Source organism: Crocodylus porosus, unplaced genomic scaffold (genome assembly GCF_001723895.1).
Source record: "Crocodylus porosus isolate Cpor-Errol unplaced genomic scaffold, CroPor_comp1, whole genome shotgun sequence".
NCBI classification, from domain to species: domain Eukaryota; kingdom Metazoa; phylum Chordata; order Crocodylia; family Crocodylidae; genus Crocodylus; species Crocodylus porosus.
The window spans coordinates 54,124,373-54,150,910 of record NW_017728907.1 but is presented as its reverse complement, the minus strand read 5'-3'; the positions used below and the strand labels follow the sequence as shown (position 1 = coordinate 54,150,910).

At 44.1% G+C, this 26,538-nt stretch overlaps 1 protein-coding gene across 1 annotated transcript in view; it reads left to right on the top strand.

Annotated features, from left to right (window-relative positions):
• Positions 1-54: 54 nt before the first annotated feature.
• LRP8 (LDL receptor related protein 8) overlaps positions 55-26,538 on the top strand; it is a gene marked incomplete at its 5' end in the record, with an annotated part of 259,599 nt that continues 233,115 nt past the window's right edge. The window contains one exon of the mRNA XM_019530629.1: positions 55-178. Coding sequence (XP_019386174.1) covers positions 55-178 — 124 coding nt within the window. The remainder of the gene's footprint in view (positions 179-26,538) is intronic.

Sequence of the window (26,538 nt, the reverse complement as noted above, 5' to 3'; positions counted from 1 at the left end):
GACGATGCATGCGGGGTGGCACGCGGCTGTGCCCCATGTCCGTGTGCGCTGCTCGCAGGCGCCGCCAAGGAGTGCGACGTGGACCAGTTCCAGTGCCGGAACGAGCGCTGCATCCCGGCCGTCTGGAAATGCGACGAGGACGACGACTGCTCGGACAACAGCGACGAGGCGGACTGCCGTGAGTGCCCGGCGGGCGGGTGGGTTTTGGGTGCACCCCACGCGCGGGAGCTCCCCGGGCCACGCGAGCATCTGCCCGCTCCCTTTTTTATGAATGAAGCGGCTGCTGCTGCCGGCGCCCGCGCGGATTGGCTGCGGCTGAACGCCCGATAGGTCACGTGGCCGGGCGGGGCGCACCGCCTGGGCCCCCTGAGAGGGCGTCGGGGCCGCGGCGCTCCGTTCGCCCCGGGGGGTCGTTGTCCGTCCCCGGGTTTGAAAAATAAGAGGTAGAGAATTGCCCCTGCTTGCTGCGCTGCACCTTACACAACCCCCCCCCCCCTTCACTTCAGCCTCTCCACACTCGCTAGATTTCCGATATTGGGGCTGGGAGCTCGGGGTCCTGCTTCTCCTGAGGAGAGACGTTCCCTGCCAGTGTTTTGGGGCAAGAAGGGGCCTGAGAGGAAATGTTAATATTTTTAGGTTCAGCCCCTCATTAAGCCCTTCTTCAGAAGTCCCTGGGGAGGCCGAGGGAAGCTGGGTTGAAATAATAGATTGCTCTTATTTACGTCCATAAATAGATACACTGGGGCATTTGCAAAAGAGCCGTGCTTCTGGCGGAGCGCCATGGTGTTCATAGGCCCGGGTGCAACATCACTTTCGGTAACTGGCCGCGCATCGAGGACCGGTGCTCTTGGAGCAGGGAGGATCGGGGTTTCCCCTCTTTTCTCTGGTGTCTGAAGGGTATGTGGAGAGACCATCGCCCCCAGTAAAGCTGCAGACAGGTGTGCTGTCACCACGTGTGCCAGGCCCGTGGGTTATTCGACACGTGGCGATGTGGGTGGCAGAACTAAGCATGTCAGGGCACCTGGGAAAGTGGAGCTGCCTGTCCATGAGGAAGAGAAGTGCCTCTGTTTTGGAGCAGTGTTGTACTGTAATGTTTTCATGGCAGCTGCCCTAGACTTCCAGTGTCCTGGCTGGGGAGTTGCAGGCGGCATCGGGCGATCGTAGCCAGGGCATCAACCTCATTGTAACTCGGCTGGGTGAGCTCTGGAGACTTCGTCAGCGGTCAGAGCATAGCATGGGTGATGTATAGCAGCAGGGCCCTGGGCATAAGTTAGTCATGTTTGTTGGGTTTTTATTGTGAGGGTAATATCAAGAGGAAGATATTCACATAAGTCCTTTTTTTTTTTTTTTTTTTAACCTTTTTAATATGAAAGGTCTAATTCTCTACGGTCCTTTTTTTTTTTTTTTTTTTTCCTTTTTAATATGAAAGGTCTAATTCTCTACGGTCCTTTTTTTTTTTTTTTTTTTTCCCCTTTGGTTACAATCTTATACAAACAAAACTCCCATTGACTTCAGTGGAAGATTGTGAGATCTTGAATGGGGTGGTTTCCTCTACGCCGTGTTTTGGCATCCCTGCTCACTTTGAGCAGTATTTTACTGTATGAGTAATCCCATTGACGTCTTTGGGACTTTAGTCATTCTTGCTGTGAGCAAGGCAGGAGTCAGGTGGGTTTGTTTGCTTTTTTTGTTTTTTGCGTTCTTCCGCATAACTGTTGTACCTCAAGGAAGAAGGAGTATACAAGAGATTGCAAAGTAGATCTGATCTGAATTATGCCTTCTTACAACAAACAGACTTGTAATTGTGTTTTATATAAGAACTTAACTTTTTTTGTTAATTCTTTTGTAAAAAATATATTGGGTATGAGGGGTGTTGGTAGTTTTAAAATGTTAGTGAAGGGGACTTTTGTACATATGTTTAAAAAAAAAAAAAAAGATACCTACCACACTTTAATTTTGGAGTGCAGGATGGTGTATAAACACAAGTGTCTTATAAAAATACATGCTGATGGTGGGCACTGTTCATCTAGTTAACATGGAATTTACTGTGGGCTGTTTTTAAGTGACCTGGAGAGCCAGAATATAACTAAATCTTTTCACGTGGTGGTTTTTGCTAGCTTGTATTTTCCTACTACTAGACATCTTGTTTCTTTTTTTAGAATTATTTAAAAATAAAACCTCCGGGGGGGGGGGTGTGCATATACCTCCATTCAAATTATACAGCTATGCTGTGTAGAAAGATATAATATGCACCCATGTGCATGTTCTATCCATTCCATGTGCTGTTGTTATTAGATTAGCATGCTTCTTCTGTTGCTGGTATAACAACATGTATAAATTCAAAACACTGTCTATATTGAGCATTTTGAATTTTCCGTAGCTAACTTCTAAGGCAGTGACTGAGAGTAGAAATGGTGTGCTCTATTCCTCTGGCAGCAAATGCTGAAGTGGACCATGCTGCTCCCAAATCCCACAGATAACTTGCCTATAATTTTTTTAATGTAAAATGTTTGCATTAGTTTGGTTCCCTACTGGATTTATCTTCACTTGATGAGAGAAATCAAGTAACCCTCACAGGGCTAGCATATAATTTATGTACCTATAAAATATGCTGGTCCTTGTGGTTGCACAAATTAAATGCTCTCTGTTACAAAATGCTTCAGTGTATGCCTAGGGTTCTCTGAGAAGGTGGCAATTTACTCTGTGGGGAAAGCAGGGAGTTGCTGAGTTGGTGGTTCTCCATGTGTCTCTTGCTGGAATTTATCCTCCCGTACAGGCAGTCACTATGCTCCAAGGCTAGGGGTCAGCTGTCCTTTACAAAAGGCTTTGAGATTCTAGAGCAAGCAATATTCTTATTCTTAGCAAGCAATATCAGATTTGTAGTAGTGATCCAGCAAGTAGTCTGGATTTTTCCCTCATTCCATTAACTTTCTTCCATCCTAATTTGTGGTAGCAGTTCATCATCTTGTTTTGTCACGGGTTAGATGTAGAATGCATGTGGATCAATGGAGGGTCAAGGAGAGGAAGGGAAATGATCTTCTCTAGATACTGGATGTAGAGGGCAACTTAATCCCAATTTTTAAGATCTCTGGTATGGAACACAGTTGTAGAGCACTCGCAAGTTGTAGGGTCAGATTTATTCCTGGTATATCTCGGTGGATGTTAATGGGCTTATCCAAGATGAATTTGGAGTTAGTCAGCTACTTAATGCTTTTTTTTAATTTTTAAAGAGACAATCTTGTATCGTCTCTTTTTTAATCTTTAACCAGTTACATACCCTACTGTAGTTCATGGAGGATATGGCTGTAAGGTTTTTAGGGCAGTGGGATCATTCCTGAGAGTAGGCAGTAGAAACTGGCTGCATATGAGTAAGGCCAACAGGATTTGCCCCTCAAACTAATTGGATTATTAATTAGTCACACGCCAGTTGGTTTTGTACAGTGTATTTATCGTGTGATGTTCATTATGGGGTGGGGGGAGAGAACCGTAAGGCTATTACATAGTCACACATACATCCCTTTATGTGTCTTCAATTTAATTAAAATATCTAAATCATTCCAACGTCATCCGGGAAGATTCTTGAGAATATCAGGAAGAAGGTCTTCCTTTGACCTTCCTGTTATGAACCGGTGTATCAGTCAATTTGTACGGTGCCTTTCAGTGCTTGCAGGATGGTGTATTAACTGATTTTTGGTAATTTTGGAGATTTCAAGGATACCTAAGGGGATGCATTGCATGACAGACTATGAATGCTACTCAGAATAGGAAGGCAGACTGAAGGGGCTCTGGAGTTCTATAAGAACTAGAAGATGGGAGATACTGGCCTAGGAGGAAAGATTAGAGCTTCATAGGCAAAGCTTAGCTCATTGGGAGCATAATGATCTTCCGTGAGTATTTTTAAAAGAGCAAAGGCCCATTATGGAGAACTGGGATAACAGTGCACCAGGGAGAACTCGGTGTCCTACTGATGTTGTCTCCGCAGTGCTAACAGGACTGGGAAACGGCAGAGCAAGGATTTGTTGTTGTTGTCATCAGACACATGCAGTTTGGTTTGGGATGAAGTGGGATGGGTTGGTGGTGGGATGTGTGTGCTCATTCAGTTGGTTTTTTTTTTTTTGGACTGTAACTGCACTTCATGAAGGAGGAACTGTAACCTGAAGGGGGGTGTGCTCAGGGAGGGGAGAAGTTCTGCATGCCTCTTCAAGCCTGCCATTAATCTTCCAAGAGAATAACTGTTATAATTTCTCAATATCCCAGTCAATGAAGATTTGTCTTCAGTTAGGAAACTATAAAGCTGGGGAAGCTGATAAAGCGATACAGGGTCAGTTAAATCTGTGTATGATTGCTAGTGATGGCTAATTAGAAGCGAGTTATTTGGTCTTAGTCTGGTTCCTGTTGGACTGATGTGCACATAGTAAAAACCAGCAATAAAGAGTGGCCTCAGCAGAACCCAGTGGCTGCATAGACCATAGGCATCAGGTCTGGACCAAGCAGCCTGTAGAAAGCTTGTACTGCCCCAGCCCATGCAGTACAGAGGGTATCCATCTCTAGGGTTGACATCCTAGCAACTTCCCCTGCTGCTACACATTCACTTTCCCTCTTTTGTGTACAAGAAGGGATGCTTTTCATGGTGGGAAGACAGGGAAGGTGGCTGTGGTGGTAACTAGAATAAAGTTGCACGTGTGTGGCTGTAAGCTACCATGTACTGATGCATCAGCTTTACTAGGAAGAACTTTCCAAGGCTTGATACCTGGGGGCAGTGGGTCTGCTTACCTGAGGTGTCCATGTGGTGCAATCTTGACTTTGTTTTACAGCTGTCTAGTTTAGAATGGGCAGGCCCCCGAGGGCCCGATTAACTATTAGGTCAACCGGACATTGGGTTTGGGCCCCCCTTGGGGAGTGGGCTTCTAGAGCTACAGGCCAAGGAAGGATTTCTTTGAGCAGGACTTCTGTTCTCCTGTGTTCTCACTTGGATGTGTAAGCTTTTTGGCTCACTTAAGTCATGAGGTTTTTCTCTTTTTTTCCTGTGGAGCTACCTGCACCGGTGCAGAGATGGCAAAAAGCTTGAGAGCTGTAACAAGGGAAGTGGATACAATATGCTGGGCTCAGATTGGCACTGTTTTTCCAGTCGGATACTTGTGTGTGTGATGAGGCTTCATTTCTTTGCTGTGTATAAGGCTTCAGGTTATCTTATACTAGCTTCTAGGATCATCAGAGGAGACTGGAAAATCTCTATTTAAATGTATCACCAGTGATAAATTGCAAAAAACTGGAAGTGGTTTCAGTCGATCTCTTTAAAGAAATAAAAGCTATGAGGTAAGTTTTTAATAGTATTATTCAGTCTTCTGCCTGCAGGGAGCTCACCTGATACAGAGCTGCTTTTCTCTCCATTTCAGAATCTTTCTGCATTTTCTTAGGGGGGAAAAAAAAATTCTGTGTCTTGAATCTGAGCAGAGGAACAAGGCTGACAGGCATCCTCTGCTCCAGGTAGACTGCTGGGCAGGAGAGCGCTGAGGGGATGCACGATGGGCAGCTCTTTGCTACAGGGCACGTGCTTGGCAGCCTGCAATCCTGGCAGTCTGTGATCCTGACAGCAGGACACACACTCTGGGTAGCTGGAGCAGCTTCACACTTCCCTACACCTTGCGCTTCCCTAGGGCCATGCTGCAGGCTGGCTGATAGCCGAGTCACTCTACTAGCACTCTCTGGAGAGGTAGGAGAAGATCCTGGTGAGGAAGAGGCAAGTTGTGTGGCAAAACCCAGCTGCAGAGGATATTGTCTTTGGGTTTTTGCTTTTTTTAAGGTTCTGGAAAAGGGGCAGGGGGGATGTCCCATAAGTCTGGTGTAAATTGTATTAATATGGTTATATCAAAAGACCTGCTGATGTATAGTGCTGAGTCCTATCTGACGGGCATCAACCACCCTGGCTTTCGTTGTAGTCAGTGGGATTTGAGAGAGATCAGCATCTTTCTGGATCTAGGTCTTGATGCTGGAAAATGCTTTTCTGTACATAGTCGGGTCTGTCCTGCAGAGTTTCCATGATGATGATTTTCCATGGTCTGTCACTGCTGTTTCTCTTCTTACTCTGGTGCAGCATTTTTTGAGCTAGGGAGATGCTGCCCTTTGGCTGAAAGATGGCCACATTTCCCTGATGCTGTATGTGTGTAATTTGGGAAGTGCTGTAGGATTCAGGATTCCTTGATGTGACAGCTGCTACACATGTATAAGGTGTGCCATCTGCTTTCACGGTGGGTGTGTGTGTGTGTGTGTGTGTGTAACATGCTCTTCTGCTCTGCTGTCGGTATGTTTTGCCATTGATTCTGGCCCTGCTGGGGGGGCAAATACCAAAAAGATCAAGTATTAAAACCACAGAGGGGTGCTTTAGCCAGGGAGTCACCACCAGGGGGCCTAAGGCTAGAGAGAAGGAGCAGCGAATGGGATTTGACAGATGCACTAGACCCACCCCAGTAAGGGCCATGCATGCAGCTGGGGGGACAGAGCAGGACGATGTAGTGATTCACAAGATCAAAACTTTCCTGATGTCAAAAAAAACCATTGGAGATGTGAAAAATAGCATTTTAGCTCAGGATAGCAACATGCTTAATGAATATCAAATCGCAACGTCTCTGTTTTATTTATCAAAACGCTCTCTGTTCCCCTGTCAGAGGATATGAAACAATCGTACATTTTGAGTCAAGATAGCTACTCTGTAGTCACAGCATTTTAATAAATACAGAGCTAAAAACAAACATTGATCTGTTCCCAGTTCAGTGGTGCAGACCTGCAATGGCCATGTTGCTTATTGATTGTTGCTGTATTGATCCTTACTTAGGATAATTTATTGTAGGGCATAAACTGTTCATGGATATAATTTTTAAACCATAGGTAAATATTATGGAGTGAACTGAACAAATTGCAACTGAGTTGAGAGGGGCCAATCATGCATTCAGGGGTGGAACTCGCTGCATGTAACGTAGCCCTGCCAGTCCCTTTGGCTGCAAGTTCAGGTAAATTGCTTCTCTTTTTAAAGGAGCATTAGTTTTCTTTTTCTAGATAAATTTAGCTAAAAACCTATGGCTCTTTATAGAGGCTTGAAAAAATTTGGCAAATACTGAGTCCCTGTCTAAGGGAGGAAGAACCCTGAAGCTACACTTTACTTGCTGCTTTTTCCCATTTTCTTTGATCACCATCCTTACTAATGATGTTGGCAAACCACACTGCTCTGGGAACAAGGCAAACTACAATAGTAGTGGAAGCTTACTCAATAGGCCAAATTCATCTGTGGTGTGATTTTATGAGACTGCTGAAACTAGATGAATTTGTTCTAGTATTTCTTCTCACTCTTACTGGTTTTGTTAGATTTCCCCCCTCCTCCCCCCCCAGGGCACCTAGAAAAATGTGGGTTCAGTGAAGGTTCCCATTGCTCTTTGTTTTACTGCACTGTCACAGTGTCCCTGTTCAAAGTGGTCTGAGTTCCTATGCAGCTCTCCTTCAGCACAAGCAGCTGGTACTAGCCAAAGGGAAGCCATGCCGTTTTATGCTACACATTTGGGAAGTGTTAAAAATGCCGAGCCTAATATTTCTAAAACTCCTTTTCCTGTTAAAATCATTAATATTTAGATTGCTGCAACGGGGGATGGGAGGACTGTGCCTTGTGATATAATTAATGCAAATTTGTCTGCAGAGTGATCATTCTGGCTGGAACAAAGGGTAACTTTTAATATAATCGAGGTGCTACAAAAATGCTGTGAACGCCTTACCAAAAAAAAAAAAGAAAGAAAGAAATGTTCAAATACTGCCAGGAGTCAAGCTTTGAGATAAGGGAAGGCTGGATACTGAGTGGGGCGTAAAGGTTCACCTTGAATGCCTGCACAGTGGACACAGAGCCTGGCATGATTAGGTGGTGGGTCCAGGGGACGTGACTTCTGTTTCTGACTGGAGCCATTTGTGACCTTTGCCCCGAAACTGAAATAGAACGCGCATCTGTCTCTAGAGATCTGAGTCAGAAACCTTGCTGTGCATATGAGATTTGAATCTGACTTATGTTGAAATTGCCAGATGATGATTGGCATATTGCTTTAAGGTGATTTATCTACATGCTGCTTGAAGGTACCATAATCCTGTTGTGTGGATGGAGAAACCAGCACAGATGGGTTAAATGTAGAGGTGCACCAATATATCAGTGCCATATTGGATTGGCACCAACAAAAAAAATATTAACATTATTGGCTGTTAGCTTTTTTTTGGCTGGTGTAGCTGATTTTTAAATATAATATGCCTTCTGTTTGGGGCCCCTGGATGCCATGTGCATACGTGCAGCTACACACAGGAATGCAGCTGGGAGAGCAGTACCCTGCAGGTAAGTCTGTGGGGGAGGGATGGGATGGGGGAGCAGATTGAGGCTTCATGGTGAGGGAGGGAGGGAGTGGGGCAGGGAGCACTACCCAGCCAGGGTGGTGAATGGGACCTGGGGACAGGGCAGGGAGCAGGACAGAGTTGCAGGAGGGTGGGGAGGGGAGGTGGTTCCCTGCTGCTGGATACCTTCCCTCAAGGGAGAAATGGGGGGCCATGTGCCCCCCAAGATGTGTGCATGGGGTTGGATGTGGGCTGCCTGCTGTGGGCTCTGGGGTCACCATATTGCCTTTGCCCTGGGAGCTCCTGTGTCAGCTGTGTCCCCTGCTTGCCTGGTAGGAGTGGAGGTGGTGAGTTGTACCTCCCGCTGTCAGGCAGGCAGAGGACGTGCAGCCGGCATGGAGCCTGTTGGGCAAAGGCAGCAGAGCAGAGAGCCCCAAGCTCACAGTGGGCAGCCCACATCTGCCCTTGCCCTACTCAGTTCCACTCTTGTTAAGCATCCCTGTTCTTTAAAATGGTGGTGGTGGCACTTTAACTAAAGCTCATCTTAGCTCAAGTGCCCCGCTGTCACTTTTTTTTTTTTTAAGCACAAGGATATTGATCCCCTTGATGAACCGCCCGTGGCTCTGTCCCACTCCCTGCCCTGGGGCTGGGTCCCATTTACTGTCCTGGCTGGGCAGCACCCCCAGCCCCTGCCTCACTCCCTCCCTCATTGTGGGGACCTTGATCTGCCCCTTCCCCTCCACAGGCTTACCAGCTGCTCTCCACGCTGCCCAGCTGCATTCCTGTAAATTGGTTATTGGATTGGTATCGGCCAACTTATTTTTTTAATATGGTTGGCTAATAATCAGCTATCAATATCAGCCAAGAAAATCTTTATCGGTGCACCCCTAGTTAAGTGACTTGCTCATGATTATGCAAGTCGGTAGCAGAGCTTGGGGCAGAAAGTTCATCCAGTGCCAATCCAAATGCAGTTATGGGGCTAATAAAAATATTTCACTCTTTATTTTGGGCTTCCTGCCTTTTAGCCTAGGTCAGGGCCTTGTAATTTGTTTAACCTTGTGGAGCTGATGCCAGGAGTGACTGTAACAGTAGAGTTCTAGATACCATTAGAAAATGAGATTTTATAATGGGTTTAGAATAGTTTTGACAGCTATTAACCATAGCGTTACTAAAGAAGTCTTGCTGTCAAATTGTTTTAAAAGAAATGTTTTGTTTCTTGCACTTCAATATTATTTTTATAGTATTAATATTTATTAAATGCTTAAAAGTATGCTTGGAACTGTACCAGATGCCAGAACAAACAGGGGCTCAGTTTCCATGGGAACAGGAGCTCAGTCTCCGACTTACAAAACCTGAAGGGACTTTCTCTTTTTGACAAATTAAAAAAAATCCATTTAAGACATGCGAGGCTGTGTCCAATCTGGGATACAGGGCTGTTCTCACTGCAAGTTTCTTCAGTCCATTTTCAGGGTTTGAGCCTGGTCTCCCTAATGTGTATACACCTGATGGTTTCCCAAGTGCTGTGCTAGCTGAATAGTGTTGTAACTGAAAACTCAGGGGCCAAAGTCCAAGGAAGAAATTCCCATTGTTTTCACTGGTGTATTAATCAGATCATAGTGTTTTGATGCTTCTCCCTGCATCCTTGTAGTTGAGAGCACAGGTCTTTAAAAGCCTTCACTCCAGCATCGTTAGTCAGTGTGGGCAGGGCCTCTCTCTGGTGAACTCTTCTGTGCCTCTTATCCATGTATGCATAACTGGGGTTTAAATCCCAGAGGGCTCCCCCCCACCCTTATTTTTTGGGGGGCAGGAGGGAGTTGCTATTTTATAATTTCCAACCTCTCTCTCTCTCTCTCTCTCGCATGTTTATTTCCTGAACCTGTTTTCCAGTGTAATGTCTGTCACTGTGTCGCACTATTTCTAGATGCAACAGTAAATGAAAACCCTCTCCAGGTCCAAAGTCTGGGTCTTTTTGTGCATCACCTAGGAGAGATTTTTCTTCATCTCCCTGCTTCCTCTCAAGAATAAAATCACCAAGGTATTGAAGAACACAGCTGGTCTTGTTATTTTGGTTGGTCTGGCCGAGTGAGTGTTGTCTCAAGATTTACCTCTGCCGGATGGCAGTGCTGTAGTCTGCCACAACACCAGCTGCTTGGTTTACTGATTGTGCAAAGATTATGTGTCACTTAAACCCTGCTGGGTTTGCTGGACTGAGTTCTTCCAGATGTGAAACCACTTTGTTTGCCCCCAGGAGGAGTCACAAACATGAAAATCTAATGCAGGAAGACCACTGACATCTATCCTCCAAGAACAGACAAAGGACAGCGGATGATTCCTGATGTAAAATTACAGATTGGCATGTCATTTTTCTCAGCGTGAATCATGCCTGTGTCCATGGTGCTGCTTATAAACAAAGACAAATGTCCCCATTTCTTTTGTATTTATTGATGCACAGAGAGTGAGACCCTCAGAATTAGGCTTTTGCATGCAGTATCTAGCTCCTGGTTCCACTCAGTTTGATAAAATTGCATCACCATCTGTAGTAAAAATCAGCGTCTGGTATTACACACATTGTGAGTCTTCACTAGTTTCTTTTTAGCCCAGATAAGCATTTTTTTCATTTTATAAATGTGAAAACTGAAGTAGAGAGGCTGCGACTTGCCCAAGGCCAAAGAGCAAGTAGGTGGCCAAGCTGGAATTAAGAGTTGTGAGATCTTGTTTCTTACTCTCTTGCTTTCTGTAGCTATTTCTGTCTCTAAGACTTACTGACTGTTTAATGGTTTTGCCTGATCTTTGTATTGGTGATTGTAGTACACTGAGATAAGTTTAAATGTCTAGAGAGCATATAGTTCCAAGCTGTTTATTTTTGGGGGTTGCATGCTGAGAATATCTCTAACAATACAGTTGGGTTTTTTTTTCCTAAGGGCCTGACTCGCATATAAAATGTGGAAATTGGTGAGTGGAGCATTATGCTAGTTTTAATTTCCACAGTGAACTTCTGTTTACACAGCATAGCGCATCCTGAAGGATCCCAGAGTGCTCCCTGTATGCAGATAGCTTGGCGTGTAATGCAGCCACCCCTGTGATGGAGCCTAACAGTAGCTGTTCAGTACTGCACATAAATACTCCACCTATGTTTAAAACAAAAAAAATGAAAACTTCATACTTCTGATGGCCATTTCTTGGCTGCTTCTTCATGGCTAACTTTTTACAGACTGGAAAGGTGCATCTGACTACAAAGCAGTAGGAGCAATGTGAATCCATGTCTTAAAAAAAAAAAGTATCCATTCACTACAGCTAAATTTTAGGTAGATTAAAATCTGCTTGTCTTATGAGAAGAGATCACTTGATTTGTGCTTGTCAGTAAGTAGCACACTTTCCTATTTTCCAAGCCAAAAGAAATGAGTTGCATTTTAGTTTTGAGAAGCCTCGTGCATTCTATTTTCTAGTGACAGTTGGACTGTCTCCACTTCACCCGTGACCACAGTATCTCCTGCCCCTGCTTTACACTCATCCATCATCACAGCGCTATCAATCTATCATTGCGATTGATCACTAGTGTGTTCTTTCTGTGATGCATCGCTGTTGACTGAAGAGGAAACTGGCAGTAGCTAAGATGCCTAAGAAATGTTAGTTCATTATTGTCATGCATCTTATACTTTTTCTCTTCTTATTTCCCTCTTCTCCCCCCCCCCCCAAACCTGTTGCTCAGTGTAGCTACGGAGCTGGTATGTTTAAAAGGGTATAAGTTTTCCTTTAGCTGGTAAGCTAGACTGCACCTCAAACCTGTAAGAATAATAATTAGTATTCAAATGAATACTGGTGGCATGGGTAATGGGTGATTCCTTTGGAGTTTGTACATCATTTAAATGGTGTATATTTCCTGAACGGGTTTCCCTTCTGGGTGGCTGGTAAATGGGTTCAAACAGATTGAAATGATCCCAGCCTGCCACTTTGGTTCACAAAGAAATTGCCTGCTGCACTTGGGGGCATAGCTGTTTTCAGTGCATTAGTGTTCATGAAAGCTAAATTTGTCCTATTTCTTTTTTTTTTTTTTTTAATTCCATATGCTATGTATATCTGCCCAAGGTGCCAGTTAATGTTGATCCCTGCAGTTGAATAAGGATTAGGGATCTGCATTGACAGGTGCTGAAAGGAACCGGATCCATTCAGTATTTCTTGGCTGGAGGGGCTCTGATGGTAGCAAAGCACTTCAAAGAGTTGGAGTGTGGAGTAAGGGCAAAATCATCTGGCCTGTGATATAAATGCAGACACCCCCTCACAGGGGAGGGTGACCGGTAATACAGTAGGTTTCTCTTCAGGGCTGCAGACTTCACTGAAATAAAACATAAGTGCCTGATGGACACGATGTCTTTGCAAGGCCTGCCTCCTTGTTTTACTGCCTTTGCTGGCCCCCTTTCACTTACAGGGGCATGTGTCTGGCCAGTGCTCACAGTTCCACTTCTTATTGGGAAAACCCCTGGCCTTCACTGGCAACTCGAAAAGCCTTAATCAGCACTCTCTCGGCCTGATGTTGAAGGAGATTGTGCAAAGCGTGATAAGGGTGTCAGACACTTCGTTGGAGTCGATTATGCACAAGATTACATGAGTGCTGCTGACCTCTTTTGTAAGTACTCATGGGAAGGATTGACAGTTCTTGTGCACACATACACACTGCACCTTAAGCTGCTAAATTCAGCATGCAGAAAAGTGTTCAGTTCATCACAGTAATTCTTTTTTCCCCAGAAACGAGCTCTAAACTAGATGTGCTCTGATTAGGTCACTCATGGAAGCTGGGTGGCTCTGGGGATTGGAACTTGTCCACAATGGGCTCAAATCTCATTCATGTCATAACTTGCACAAGGAATTGCTATCCAGTGAATGTTTGGGGTATGAAAATGTTCAGTGGACTCGGGTAAGTTCTTAGTGAATGTGCATCTAGAAAACAAAATGACCACTAAATCAACATCTTTTGGTTGACTGAGTAGCCGTGGAGGCTTGCTCTAAGGGCCAAGGTGAACTCTCGAAGTCTGGATTGCAACACATCCATCTGGGGGAAGCTGCCTCAGCTGGAGCCAGGGTTGTACTGTGGATAAAGAGGAACTTCAGCTGTGAGGACTGCCTGTCTGACACCTTCATCCACACTCAGATTAACCTGTTAGGATAATTTAGTCTTGGAGGACGTTTGAAACCAAAGTGTGTTTTCCTTGCTGGCTGCTGTTCTTGATCTGCCTGTGCTGGGTGGCTGTTGTAGGGTTTTTTGAGGGTCAGGGATGTGCCCTCTTTGGATTATTAAGTGTTGTACTTTGGTACTGGGTCATCTATGCTTTTTTGTTGAAGAATGGCTGGCTTTATCTTCAGACAGACATGAAAGGTGCAGGAGCACTAGGATCATGTTTGAGGCTTATTAGCAGTGCAAAGTGGTATCAGCTGGGGAAAACAGGCTTAGGACCTGAATCTGATTTCCTTCTCCCCCTTCCCCTGGTGTAGATGAGCATAAGCTTGAATCTGGCAAAGGCAGCTTGCTCAGTGATTGTGGCATAAGGAGATTGTGTAGTATCTTGCTGTATTGTTTTCAAGGAGACTGTCCCCTCCCCCTGTAAATTGGAGCAAGCATGACATTGACTGTATCTGGAGAGCCATATTTGGACCTCCTTATCCAAAATGATGAGAAGGCATTATTGGAAGATACGGGTATTTTTGCAGTCAAGAGTAAACCAGGAGGGAAACTGGGGCAAGGACTTGAAATCCTTGGAGGCTTTAGTTTAAAAAAAATGCTGATTGCTATACCACCTTGAAATCTGGATTATTTTGGTGTTACTGTTTTGCACTTGCCTGCTTAGGTAGATGTGAGTTTCTTGAAGGAGCGGTTATTCAGTACTTCAACTTGACCTTTATCGTGGAAAAGGGTATGCACAATGTCATTTTTATATGGTAATTACTGGAGAGTATTGGCTACTTTAACCTTTTGTGTTGTTGCCACATGAGTGGAGATTTTCATAGCAGCTTGACACGCAGAAGCCTGCAAGCGTTGCCATTTGACACTGGACAAATTACCTCCAACCGATTTGAAAAAAAACTTTCCAAAACTCGTTAACTTTTATTTGCATGCTTGTATGTTTTGTGTTCCTCCATGAGCTTTACTTAAATTATGCACAGGAAACTTAAGATCCAGGCTTTTGGGTCTAAGGATTTTGAGATGAGTTATGCACACACTATTGAAAACTATGGGAAACCCCATGAGATCTACCTAGCCCCACTGGTGCTACTATCCATAGATTGCTAGAGAAGTGCTGAGAAATTAGACATGAGGGGTTGGTCTTGTTTAAGCTTCTTGAATTTGGAGGAATATGTTTTTTGTGCTAAAGCCTTACAGTGGATGCCTCACCATGCTTTCAGCCTAGGAAGAGAACCACAGCTGCCAGTTGTTGGCAGTAGCAGAAATTTCATGTCTGAATTTCTATCAGTTCTTTTGCCTCATCAGTGGCAGGAAGGTTTAATTCAACCTCTGAGGCAGAGGCCTCTGGAGAAATCCCCAGCATTTGAGTCTTAAATTTTGGATTAGCATTTTAGCTCAATTTGGCTCCTGAGTCCCAACTGCATCTCGGGGCTATACTAGTTTCTTCAGGGGATTTTTTTTCTTGTATCCACTTTGCTTTCTGAGGGGAGGAAAAATAAAGGTGGAGAAAAAAACTTGGGCAAAAATAAGATCATCTCCAGAAGGAAGCAGTATCTGAAGGGGCATGTGCCTTGTGGAAGACCATGTTCCTCCAGCACTTGCACTTACACCAGCAGCCTCACTCCACTCTTGGCTTAATGAGCAGCTGGTTCAAAATGCATGTTCCTGTGCACTGGGAATAGAGAACTTGGACACAGAGAGAGCACGAGGAGTCTTTGGTAGGAAGCAGACCCATGTGGACCCCATGAGCCTGAGAGGGATAGAAATTGTTCTCTCCCTCCTGGACAGCTAGTTCCAGGATATCAAACTCAAGGCTACTCTTTGAGACTCCTAAGCAGGCCCTGTGATGGGACAAGAAAGCCCAGCTCCCAAAGTCAGGGGAGCTGCAAATACCTGAAATCTTTCTGGCAATCTTGGATCGAGGCTTCATTTCTTTCTCTGAAGCTACATAGCACAGAAAGGGGGAGTGAATGGAGAAGAAATAAAGGAGCTGGCGAGAGAAAATGGTTGTCTTCTGCCATTTTGGTCAAAATAGGACTAATGGATATCTTCCAGAGACGCACTGTGGAGGAATCGTGGACACAGTTCTTTTCTTTTCCATTCTTACTCTCCAGCATCCCAAGGGGATGTCAAGACATGAAAGTTGCCCGTGGCTGTGAAGCGTTGCTGCGAAGACTGGAGGTATACAAAACGCCTGCTTGTACATGACTCGGAGCATTTTTGAGCCCTTGTGTCTGTCAAGTAGTTTCACGTGCAGAGAAGTTGCTCTAGTAAGGTGGCTACAGGACCAGATTCTGCAGATTGGTCATTCAGCCACTGGCATAATTCTGGTCTTTTCCAGGCCATAATATCTTCCTGAAGGGAAGATGGAATAAGTGCAATTTTATTTTACTTTTTAATGTCAACAGATGAAAGAAAACCAAAGCATGTTTTCAGGAAAAATTCCTGATAAGGGATCTTTAGCACATTGAGGTACAAGAGAATTTAGTTGAGTTTACTCAAAAATTTGCATTCTTTGAGTAATAACATTCATAGATTAAGCCCAGCCTGAGGGAAACTGTGTTCTTCCTGCCTTCTGTAACATGTTTGGTTAATGTGTATTTTAAATACCACTTTCTGCTGGACAGACCTGCTTAACTGCGTCTTGGAAGCACTCGGTCCTCTGGCCGGAGGAGGGGCTCCTCCTGTTCACATTCCAGGGCCCGTGTTTTTGGAGCAGAAGGGTCAGGTTTGGCTTGAGTTCTACATTAATGTAATATGTTCTATCTATACTGTATTTACTTAATTATACACCACAGGCTTGAAATTAAGAGAAATGAGAAGCATCTTTCACGGGGCAGAGTCACTCCATGGAGCAGTCTGTAGGCTGTGCTGTGAAGACTGAAGATGTCTGATAACCTTTCCCTGGAGCCAACCCAAACTAAAGCTTAGAAGCCTTGAAACCTGAAGTTGGTATTTCCACTTGCTGGCTGATTTTTGAAGTGGACTTGAAGCTCAACTTTTTTTTAGCTATTGTACAATGTATTTGGACTGCCAATAAAACCAAAAACCCTCTACAGCTCCTCAGTCTGCTTTGGAACAGGCTGGCTCCCATTAATCTGCAGTGCTGTTGAATTGCAACACAAGAACCCCTTAGTCATAGCTAAGTGAGTATTTGCTCAGTCACTGTAAACCTCTCTAATTCTATTACCTGGTTTATTTAATATTTTTTTTATGTAGTAAATTACATTTCATATTTCAGGTCCTGTTATGCAGATAGCACTAATAGCATTCTCCTGGAAATATATAAGATATCTAAAGAATCATAGTGCTCAGTTGCAGTCTGATAGCAATAAATAATAGTTAGCCAAGTGCCTTCAGGCAATCTTCACTCTCTTGTAGCATCCTCCTGCCACGCAAAGCCCATCATATGATGGCTTATAACAGGGATATGAACTCGGGGGAGCATGCTTGTCATTGGTTTTTGCCAGACTGACTCTTTCAGATTGAACGCTTTAGTTCAGCTGATAAGGTCTATAGAGATCCCTTTTAATTTTCTGGCTTCTGGACAGGAGAAAAGGGAACTTTTTATTTAAAAAAATGCAGTCGTTTTGGAATACAAACTATATTATTAAATATATGACTGAAGGCTGTGTTGACAGTATCAGCTAGTGGGATTAACTTGCATGGTCTTGAAAAGTTTCTGTGGCAGGGTGTAGTGATTCTTTAAGGGGTGAGACCTCGGCCTCACCTGTGCCTGCCTTGACTCGTTTCCTGCAGATGGTGCACAAGGCTCGCCGGTGGTGAACATGGAACTGGGAACCAGGCTGGCTCAGGTATAAAGGAGCAGCCTATAGCCCTCCAGCAAAGTGACATGTATTGGCAGGAGGATTGTGTGCATGTTTCCAAACACATTTGGCTTAGGTTCACACTAATATTTTGAGAGAAACCTGAGGGCTGCCTTCAACCAGTTCGGTTCACCTGTGCTCCTCCTTCCCCATCTGTGTTGTGCTTTGAGGGCTGCACCATGGCCATCCACCCCGTGTGACTTGCAAGAAGCTGAGTTCCTCTATGAATCGGTCTTGTTTCTTTCTCTGCTTGACTAAGAGCAATCAAGATGGGGAAATGGGGTGAAGAGGTGTTGGAAGTCAGGACGTGGATGGCATGTTGGATTGCTTTTGATGAACTACTTAGTTTGGAGCCTACACAGGTTGAATGAGGAACAAGGCTTGACTTGGGCCCCGAAGTACAGCAGGACTCTGGGGTTTCGGCTGCACTGCCACCATGGCATGGAGCTTAGGGGTGTCTCTGCGAGTGGGTGACTGTGTGTAGACCTAGTCCCAGCTCCTGTGCAGAGGACTGCTCCTGATGGAGGAGAGAGGCTACTCCCACCCAAACATTTGTACCCTGCGGCTACCTGGTGACCCTTCATTAGCAAGTGCCTTTCAAGGATTATAATATCAAGTTCATCAACCCCTTATCTGATGGCTGTATTACTATATTTGTTAAACTGTTATTTTTTTAAATTCATTTTAAAAGGGCTTGCATCATCTCTCTCAGGTGCTAACATTTCAGATGGCTTTTGCATCTGTGCAATGGGGGATAATTAGGTTTGTAGAACAGATGTTCTGGAAACCTGCACTGCGAGACGACTGGATGTTTCTGGCTACAGAGCTGTACTCTTGGGTACATTTGTTTTCTTTTTATGTAGGAGAATTGCAGACTCCCAAACAAATAGGCTCATCTACCTAGGCGCTTAGAAGGGGGGAGGCTTAAGATCATCCTAGGTAGAAACAGATTTAATCAGTAAATGTCTGTTAAGCTCTTTAGCAACAGTTTTGCCTCAAGAATTTAAGCTATCTGGTATTAAGGTTTTGTTTTTCAGTGTGTTTTTAGTGCCTTTTAAAAATGAGTGATTTTTTTTTTTAGGAAATTGCAGGGAGGTAATGATGGCAGAGATTTTCACTGTATTCCCCTGAAGTGAAATAGAAAAATTTAAATCCAAAGTACTTATGGGAAGTAGGAATTATACCACTGTTAAATTTGCATTCTAATGTGTGCTAATGCACTTCACACTGCTACTGGAGAAAGGAATGGGATTTTATAAATCGGCAGACTGGAACACGAGTAAGGGAATGTGGATGTATTGCTAGAATGAATTAGGAATTCGGTTTTCAAAATTTTGCATGTTCTCAAAAGTTGAGTGTGTGTTTGTTTGTTTTCTGTTTTTTTTTTAGTCTGGAGGCTGTTCAGCTTTCCCACAGGCATGGGAAATGCACACACTTTGCTGGTTTATCTCTTTATCTAATGAACTACTATATTAGTTCGAACAAATGGAAGATCCTACAAAACTGGGGTTCCCATTTAGATAATCAATCTCTTCCCCCCTCCATTCAGCTTTTTAGTAACCAAATAATATTGTAAGAAAATGCCTTTTCTATGCTCATATTTGTCCCCCTCCCTTTCTGGGGAAAAGTGGCCCTGGGAACTTGTGTGCTCACCAGTTTGCTTAGATTTCGTGGGGTACAAGCCTCCTTTTTAAATCAACATTTACTTTTAAAAATCTTTTTACTCTTAGCCCACTGCTTAACTCTCATTTATATCTTTATGACTTCAAAGAGATTTACTGCGGCAACCAACAATAGCTTCCAAGAGGGATCCTGAGATGCTGAACTGTAAAAATAATAACTTTCAAAACGTCACAGGAGGATATATGGAAAGAAATAATATAAATTCAGAATCTTATTAAGGAGAGCTTTTCAGACTACATTCAGTTGTGGTCCAATGTCATGTTGCTCAGGAAGGCTTTAAGAAAAAATAGTGCTACTAGAATAGAGCACTTGTAAAGACAAAAGTATTATTAGGCAGTATTATATGCAGAAAAAATAGGGCAAAGGTTCTGCCCAAGCGTGGAGTTGTTATAAAGCATCCTTGAAAAGAGAACAATGTAGCTGGAGAAGTTTTAGACATAACATTGTTTTGTTTTAGGGTCTTTTCATTTTGGTATTGACTTGCTGAAGGGCTTCATATGATAGGCCATGTAGCTTAAATAATGGAGATTAGAATCGCATGAAAAAGGGTGTCTTTTAATTGTGCTCTTCCGTTGTAGTGCTTGGATCTCCGTGATGCTCCCCTGTTACTGCTGCTCAAACCGCCCAACTGTCTGATCAGCTGTATTGTTTTAACTTGATGCGTTATTACTTTTTATAGCTTATTAATTTTTTCACTCGCTATAACTGCACAGAAATTGTAATTTAACATTAAAGGTGATCTAATAAAGATTCTCTGAAGCTTTCATCTGAGCCAGTTGCAGCCGAACCCAGTAACACGGCAATATTGTAATTAAAAAGTGAACTAAAATAAACTAGAAGTGAAAAATAAATGAATCAACAACAGTGCCCATCTTTGAGTCCTCCCTCTCCATTGTACCTTTACTGTACTGTAGTGTGCTGCAGAAATGGAGTAAAATCATCTCCTGTTGATGTCAACAGGCAGTAAAGGGCATTTCCTACCTTTTCAGATGTGGCAATTCTCAAATATAGTTGCTATTTCTGGTGAAGTGGTGAAAGGCACATGTTGGCTCCAGAGCTGAATTGGATGCTTGTAAATAAAGTAGTAACGTTTGTAAGGCAAAGACGGGCATAATCTCAGTTTTTAAATAATTACAGATTTAAGACTGCTGAAGGATATTCTTTCTTTCTCCCTCTGCTGTGAGAGAATCTGATGGCCAGATTGTGATAGCCTTTTTTCCTTAGCAAAAGCTATTTAACAACTCTCGGAGGACCTGGAGTGAAATATAAAGAGGAAGTATTACTTGCACAATTGGCAATGACTGTACCTCTCTAGCCATATTTTTATGTTGTCTCAATAGGAGGAGATTCCTTCTGGAACTCTTCTGAAATACAAGTCTTGACAAAACTCTTGGTTAGCAACGTCTTCCTTCTCCAAAGATTATTTTGTCAGGGCACTTACACATTTAAATCATCCAAATGGGAATCTCCTCAGCTGAGTCATGTTTGTGTACCATGCATTAACTATCTAAACGCCCTAGACAGTATAGTAGTATCCTGGCATTACAATGTAGAATTCATAAAGGTAACTTTTCCCCTTCAATCTCAGCTCCCTTTCTAGATTTTTTTTTAAAGCTCTTGTCCTGTGCAGGGAGAATCTGTCCTCTTCCTGAAATACAGGACTCTTAATTCCTCCTCCTTGGTTATTTCTGGTAGTTTTTGCAGTCATCTTTTGTCCTAAGTGAGGGATGAGATCTGGAAAGCATGGGTTTGACAGCGGGTCTTTGAGAGCCGTTTGTATCTTTGGTTGCCGGAGAGATTCAGAGTCTGGGTTTTATCGATTTTTATTTTCCCCACAGCATCTACTAAATTTTGCAGTGTTGGAGAAGCTGTCAAGAAACGCATCGCTGTGTTTCTGTCCCTCGGCAGTGCTGATTTACTGGCTAGAGAGGAAGAGGAAATGAGTGCCATCAGTGCCATGTTCTCTCCTGCTAGGAGCAAGTTGCAGACCCAGTGCATTGTATTATTACAACTTGCTAGGCTTGTGTACTTCCACCTTCTGTCCCAGAGACTGGGGAAGCCCAAGTTTCATAGATTCAAGGACATTAGGGCTGGAAGGGACCTCACAAGATTGAGTCCAGCCCCCTGCCAAGGGGCAGGGAGTCAGCTGGGGTTGGATCACCCCAGGAAGATGAGCATCAGCAGCTTAGACTTAGAAACTTAGCTGCTGACCGTCAGCGCCAGGTGGTGATCTCTAAATCTGTTTGAGCCAAAGGTCTGAGGCTGAAATTGTGACTTTTTTTTTTCCTTCCAAAGACATTGGGATGTTTCCAGCTATAGCATCATTAATCTTCTGGAGCAGACAAGACCTTGATTTAACCTCAGAGCCTACTATAGTCTCTCTCATGCTGATGGATTATTGGTCAAAGAAAGAAGGTCCGTTTAATCTTTAAAACTTGGCTTGTTGTGGTTTTCAAGTTTTTGACATAGGTGTTGCTACCCGCTGTTGAATCCCCACTCTACATTCAGAGCTTCAAAGTTCACATCGCTCTCAATGTTTTCAGTCCTATCGACACGGACATTAGCTGATGTTTCTGTTAAATGAACTATTGCAATTTATTTAGTGCATCTCAGATTGCTTCTGAGGGGATGATGTCTCCTGGTTACCTGGTGATAGGCAGACATGATGAAAGCTTGACTGCAGTATTATGCTGATACCCTGCTGACTTAGTTCAGGAATGACTAAGTCACTGAGCATGGAGATAATGAATTAATTTTCTATGCCTGTATAGCCCCCCCTCCAAGTCCTTGGCTACTCTGCAAAGAATGCCAATAAAAGTGCCAATTCTGGGGGCCTCTTTTGTGATGCCAGCACTTGTCCACTTAGATCAGAGACTCGTGTCACACAGGTCACTGATCTGCCTCCAGTCTGACTAACTACCACAAATATAAATAAATGCCACAGATGCAGGCATCTACTACAACTTACCTGGGCTTGACTTGAGCCAATGTTTAATCATTAAAGAGTCCATAGCCAGATAACAAGTTTTGCGGCCACCTCTTCTGATATTGTTCACATTGGACTCATTCACCTTCTCAGAGGAAGATACAGTTGCATACTTTAGAAGCTTGAGTGCTTTTTTTTTTTTAAGCATTTGCTAGCATGATGATGATGATTCAGAGATGCTGGGTATGTGCAAGAAATACTGTAGCAGCTGTGTGTCTTTGGAAGGTAGTTCCTGAGCCTCCTGTCCTGCCACCTGCTCCTGCTGACATTTTCCAAGCCCAGAAACGTGGCAGTGAGGGTGCCCTGGGGATGTCTTCAGCAGGCATGCTTGGTGACACCTGAAGACAAGGTGTCTCAATAGCAACTGTGGGGAGACGGCCCTGGGAAGGCATCATTGAACCTTTCCTGGTGGAGCATGCAAGCAGCTGGGATGTGTTTTGTCACCATGCTGCAGATGTACTTTTAATTCCTGTGCCTTCGAGCAAGTCCTTCTCCCTTTCTGACTTGGCCCTTATCAGCTAGGAGAGCAATATCTACAGTAGCCATCTACCAGGTGACAGTACTTTTTGAAAATTTAAATTCCTTCAGTGGTATAAATCTTTGTCTATCAACCAGCCATCTCCTTGCCAGTGCTATTCAGTAGAACTTTAAATGATACCCCCCTCCCCTATCCCAGCCCAAACCAAAAAAATACTGATGTTCCAACAGTCAATAGGACATGTGCATTTTCAGCATATATAAGTAAGTATATGTGGTCTGGTTGGATTTGGACTTAATATTGTAGGCCCTTTTTAGGAAAAAAAAAAAAAGGGACCGCCTATTAGATTGTATAAATAACATCTTAGAATGGTAAAATAAAACATAAAAACGAAACCTTTTTAGATCATAAAAAGTCTCTGCACGTTCTGTTCCTCTTCTATATGTGGCTGTGAGCTTCTGGGTAAGCAGTGGCGAGTGCTTTTTCATGGTTACATACAGAGTTTAGCACTCATTTCACAAAACCAGAATAGCAGTAGACACCTGGGAGACACTGTTGTCATTCTGGCTTGGAGGAATAGTGCCCCCGGCATGAATTTGGTAGTGCCAGACTCTTTTGTTTCTGACTTCACAGGGCTCTTGTTGGGCTCCTTCTGGCTTTTTGCCTTGCCTACCTTTTAGCTCTGTTCACATTTCCCTCCCTAACACAGCTGATTTTCTGGGTCATAGTTCTCTACTTTTATCAGGTCACATTTGTCATTATTTGTGGAGTCAGCCTTATTAGAGTACCACAACAGGAGAAACAACTGAACAACACCCGCCCCCCCCGCCCCCCCCCGGCTTCTGCACAGCTGTATTACTGGCATTGTCTCCTTTGTTTACTGGGATATCAGCTCTCTGGAACTGTACACAGCAGGGGTGGGTAACTTTTTGCATCAGGGGAGCGGAGGGTCTTTAGCTAAGCTTAGTTCTAAGCATGGACTAATTCCAACCTGGTTCATGGTGCTGAAGCTGGAACTGGAATCACGGTTCCCTCCCACAGTGCTGCTAACCTTTCTTCCTGCCACCCTGGCTGCTGTGTGCACAAAGCCGCCTGCCACTAAGATGCTGGAGCCCCCAGAATCCGTGGACCATAAGATGTCCAGCATAAACATTTAATGTTTGAAAAAGTGTACTGCAAACAGATTTCTTATAGTAGCATTTCAGGTTGATAGGGGACTTGCTGCTGCTTGTGGGAACTAGAAGCAGGTATGGTGCAGATCCAGATGCATTGCTGTAATATCTAGTGGGAAACCGATGGGCTCAAGATTCAGCTTAGGGCACTTTGGTTTAGAGTCAGACAACGCATCTCTTGGGGATGCCTTCTATAGTCTTCCCTAGGATTGGACCCATCTGACCCAGAACATTTAATGTTCTATATTGGGCACCACCCAATATAGCTTTTGATTGCTCTGGTGTATGTAATCAGCAGAAACAAAAACTGTCTGTCTCCACTTTGGTCTGGTCTCACTTCTTCTTTTTTTTTTTTTTCCTTCCCAGCACATTCAATTCTGCTCAGCAGGATTGTTATAAATGTATTTCTGTCCCCAAATTATGCAGATTTTTCTTTTTCCTCTCAGGCTCTAAGACAGTAGATTTTAATTACCCTTGTTGAAAATGGCTGTCAGCAGTGAGTTTGGTAAGTCCAGTACTGAGCACAGCATAGCTATAGGTGCAGACAAAAGGCAAACTAAATTCAGTAACTACTGCTAGATCAGACCAGGGCAATTACTGTGATGGTGCTTGCTTGTTTGTACACATTGGTTTCTTTTGAGGGGGGAGGTTGCAAATAATCACACAGGGTAAGTCTAGGATGAATGTATAGGAATTTCCATCAACAAAACTGGGTTTATTAATCATCAGAAGATTCATTATGTGTTTAGTACCAGCAATGCCTTTGGCACTTTTCAGTTCATCAAATTAAAGGCAACCCCAATCCCAGAGATCGTCTGACTTAAAGAGAAGTAGTAGGGGAGCTGGCATGCCATGGGGGGGGGGTGGAAATCAAGAGCCAGAGGACTTAGAAGTGTGCACAGGGTTTTATATTAATTATTTCTCTTAGCATTTTGTGTGCCTCAGAACTCAAGTAGAGAGATCTGAATGACGGGGAAGCATTAGCCTGGCAAACTGAGATGAGGAGCTTGGTTGTGCATAGCCTCGGCCTGGAGACGCGCTGATGTGGGAGAGTGGTAAGGAGGTGAATTGGAGCTATTGAGGCTGGTGGAGTGAAGAAGGCAGACTGGGATGGAAGAAGAAATGAGGACCAAGATGATGACTGTAGTAATGAGCATGGTTTAATTTTGCAGCCTTCTGGAGCAGAAAGCATATACTAATTTGCAATACATAAAAATGTTCTGTTTTTGTGGGACAGTGCCCACAAAAATGAACTTTTCATGGCTAAAGGCTAATATGTGTTAGAACTAAGTGCCTTCTGCATTTATAGTGTTGTCAATTAAAAAGCAAAAATGTAAACATTTTCCTTCCCTACAAATGCCATAAAAGGATGGACTTTTTGCCCTGGTGGGTCTTAAAGTGGTAAAAAGACTACCAAATACATGCCCTTAGTTGTGCTGGGGCAGAGCAGAGGTTAGCTGTGGTATTTGGCTTTGGGACATATGCCCAAGATCTTGTTTGTAATGCTCTTCTTGGCAATAGAGACCCTTGCCCAGGCCCTGAAACTGTTACTGTCCTTTCCCAAACTTCTTGATTGGTTTGTGCATCTCCTACCAAGTTTACATATCCCACCATCAACCTTGGGGGCCAGACACAAAAATGGATTTAATAAAAGCACAATTCATGCACAAATTGGAACTGAATCCCAGAGGAATGCCTGCCTAACAGCACCATAGGCACTTAAGAGTTTTCTGGTAGTGATCCAGATGCCACCATCTTAGCTAGGTTCCAAGATGCTCAGCCCATCTCATGCCTTAAGTCTTGCATTCAAAAGTTTGTCTAGCTATCACAAGTAGTTAGTCCAATAAAAGATACCTAACTTGCTTCTCATAAGGTTATTTTGGGATTCACAAGCAGCTGTGTGTATAAGCCCCTCAGGAGGCACAGTCTAGGAATGTGTGCACAACCCGTTGGCAGTACTGAGTTCAGCACACAACATAGCAGCTCTAGCCATTATCTTTTAGGAGGAGGAAGTACAGTTGAAACTGTCACTTTGCAGAAGGAAATGCACAAGTTGTGGAGCTGGGGAGAGGAAGGGCATGTGATTCCAGTCCAGCGATGAAGGCACGGAGCAGTTGTTGTAGCTTACCCAAGGACAGCTCAATGCAAAATGTATAATCGGCCATGGGAGCAGGGACTGGAACTGAAGACTTGCTGTCCTAGTCTGTGGTGCCCTTAGGCACTCTCTGCTGCTGTGGGAAGGCTGCCTCCACACTCCTTTCGGGGGGATAGTCATCACTGTTGAGTGACAGTACCAATTAGTCTATCCCCTCTTCCTCCCCTCTCTCCCCATTTAATTGGCTGCACTTTGGCTGCATTGCCTCCCACTTAAGAGGCAGCCTGCCTGAGCAACCTGGTATACTGGAGAGCGCAGCTTCTGGGGCTGGAAAATGCACTGTAATGGCTGCTCAGGCTGTGTCTCAAGACAAGAGGGGTCTTAAGGTTGCAGATCTCAGCCTAAAACAAGTGTAACCTGGGTGGTACGGTACTCCAAGAGGTACCCCCTCTCCAACTGAAGGGATCAGAGCAGGTGCACAAGCGCTGTGGGAGGTGTAGGGACTCTCCTCCCCCTGTATAGCAGAGCCAGACCACCAATGGGGACTTAACCCAGAGGTAGTGAGGGCTAAGGATGTGGTAGTCGTGGCGGACCTGAATTTCCTGGACATCTGCTGGGAAGAACAGTCAGCCAGATCTGAACGCTCACGGAGGTTCTTAGACAGAGTGCAGGACCTCCATCTAACCCAGGAGGTGCACAGCCCCACCAGGGGAGATGCCTTGTTGGACCTAGTGCTGGCCACGGGTGATGACCTGGTGAGGGGGCTGCG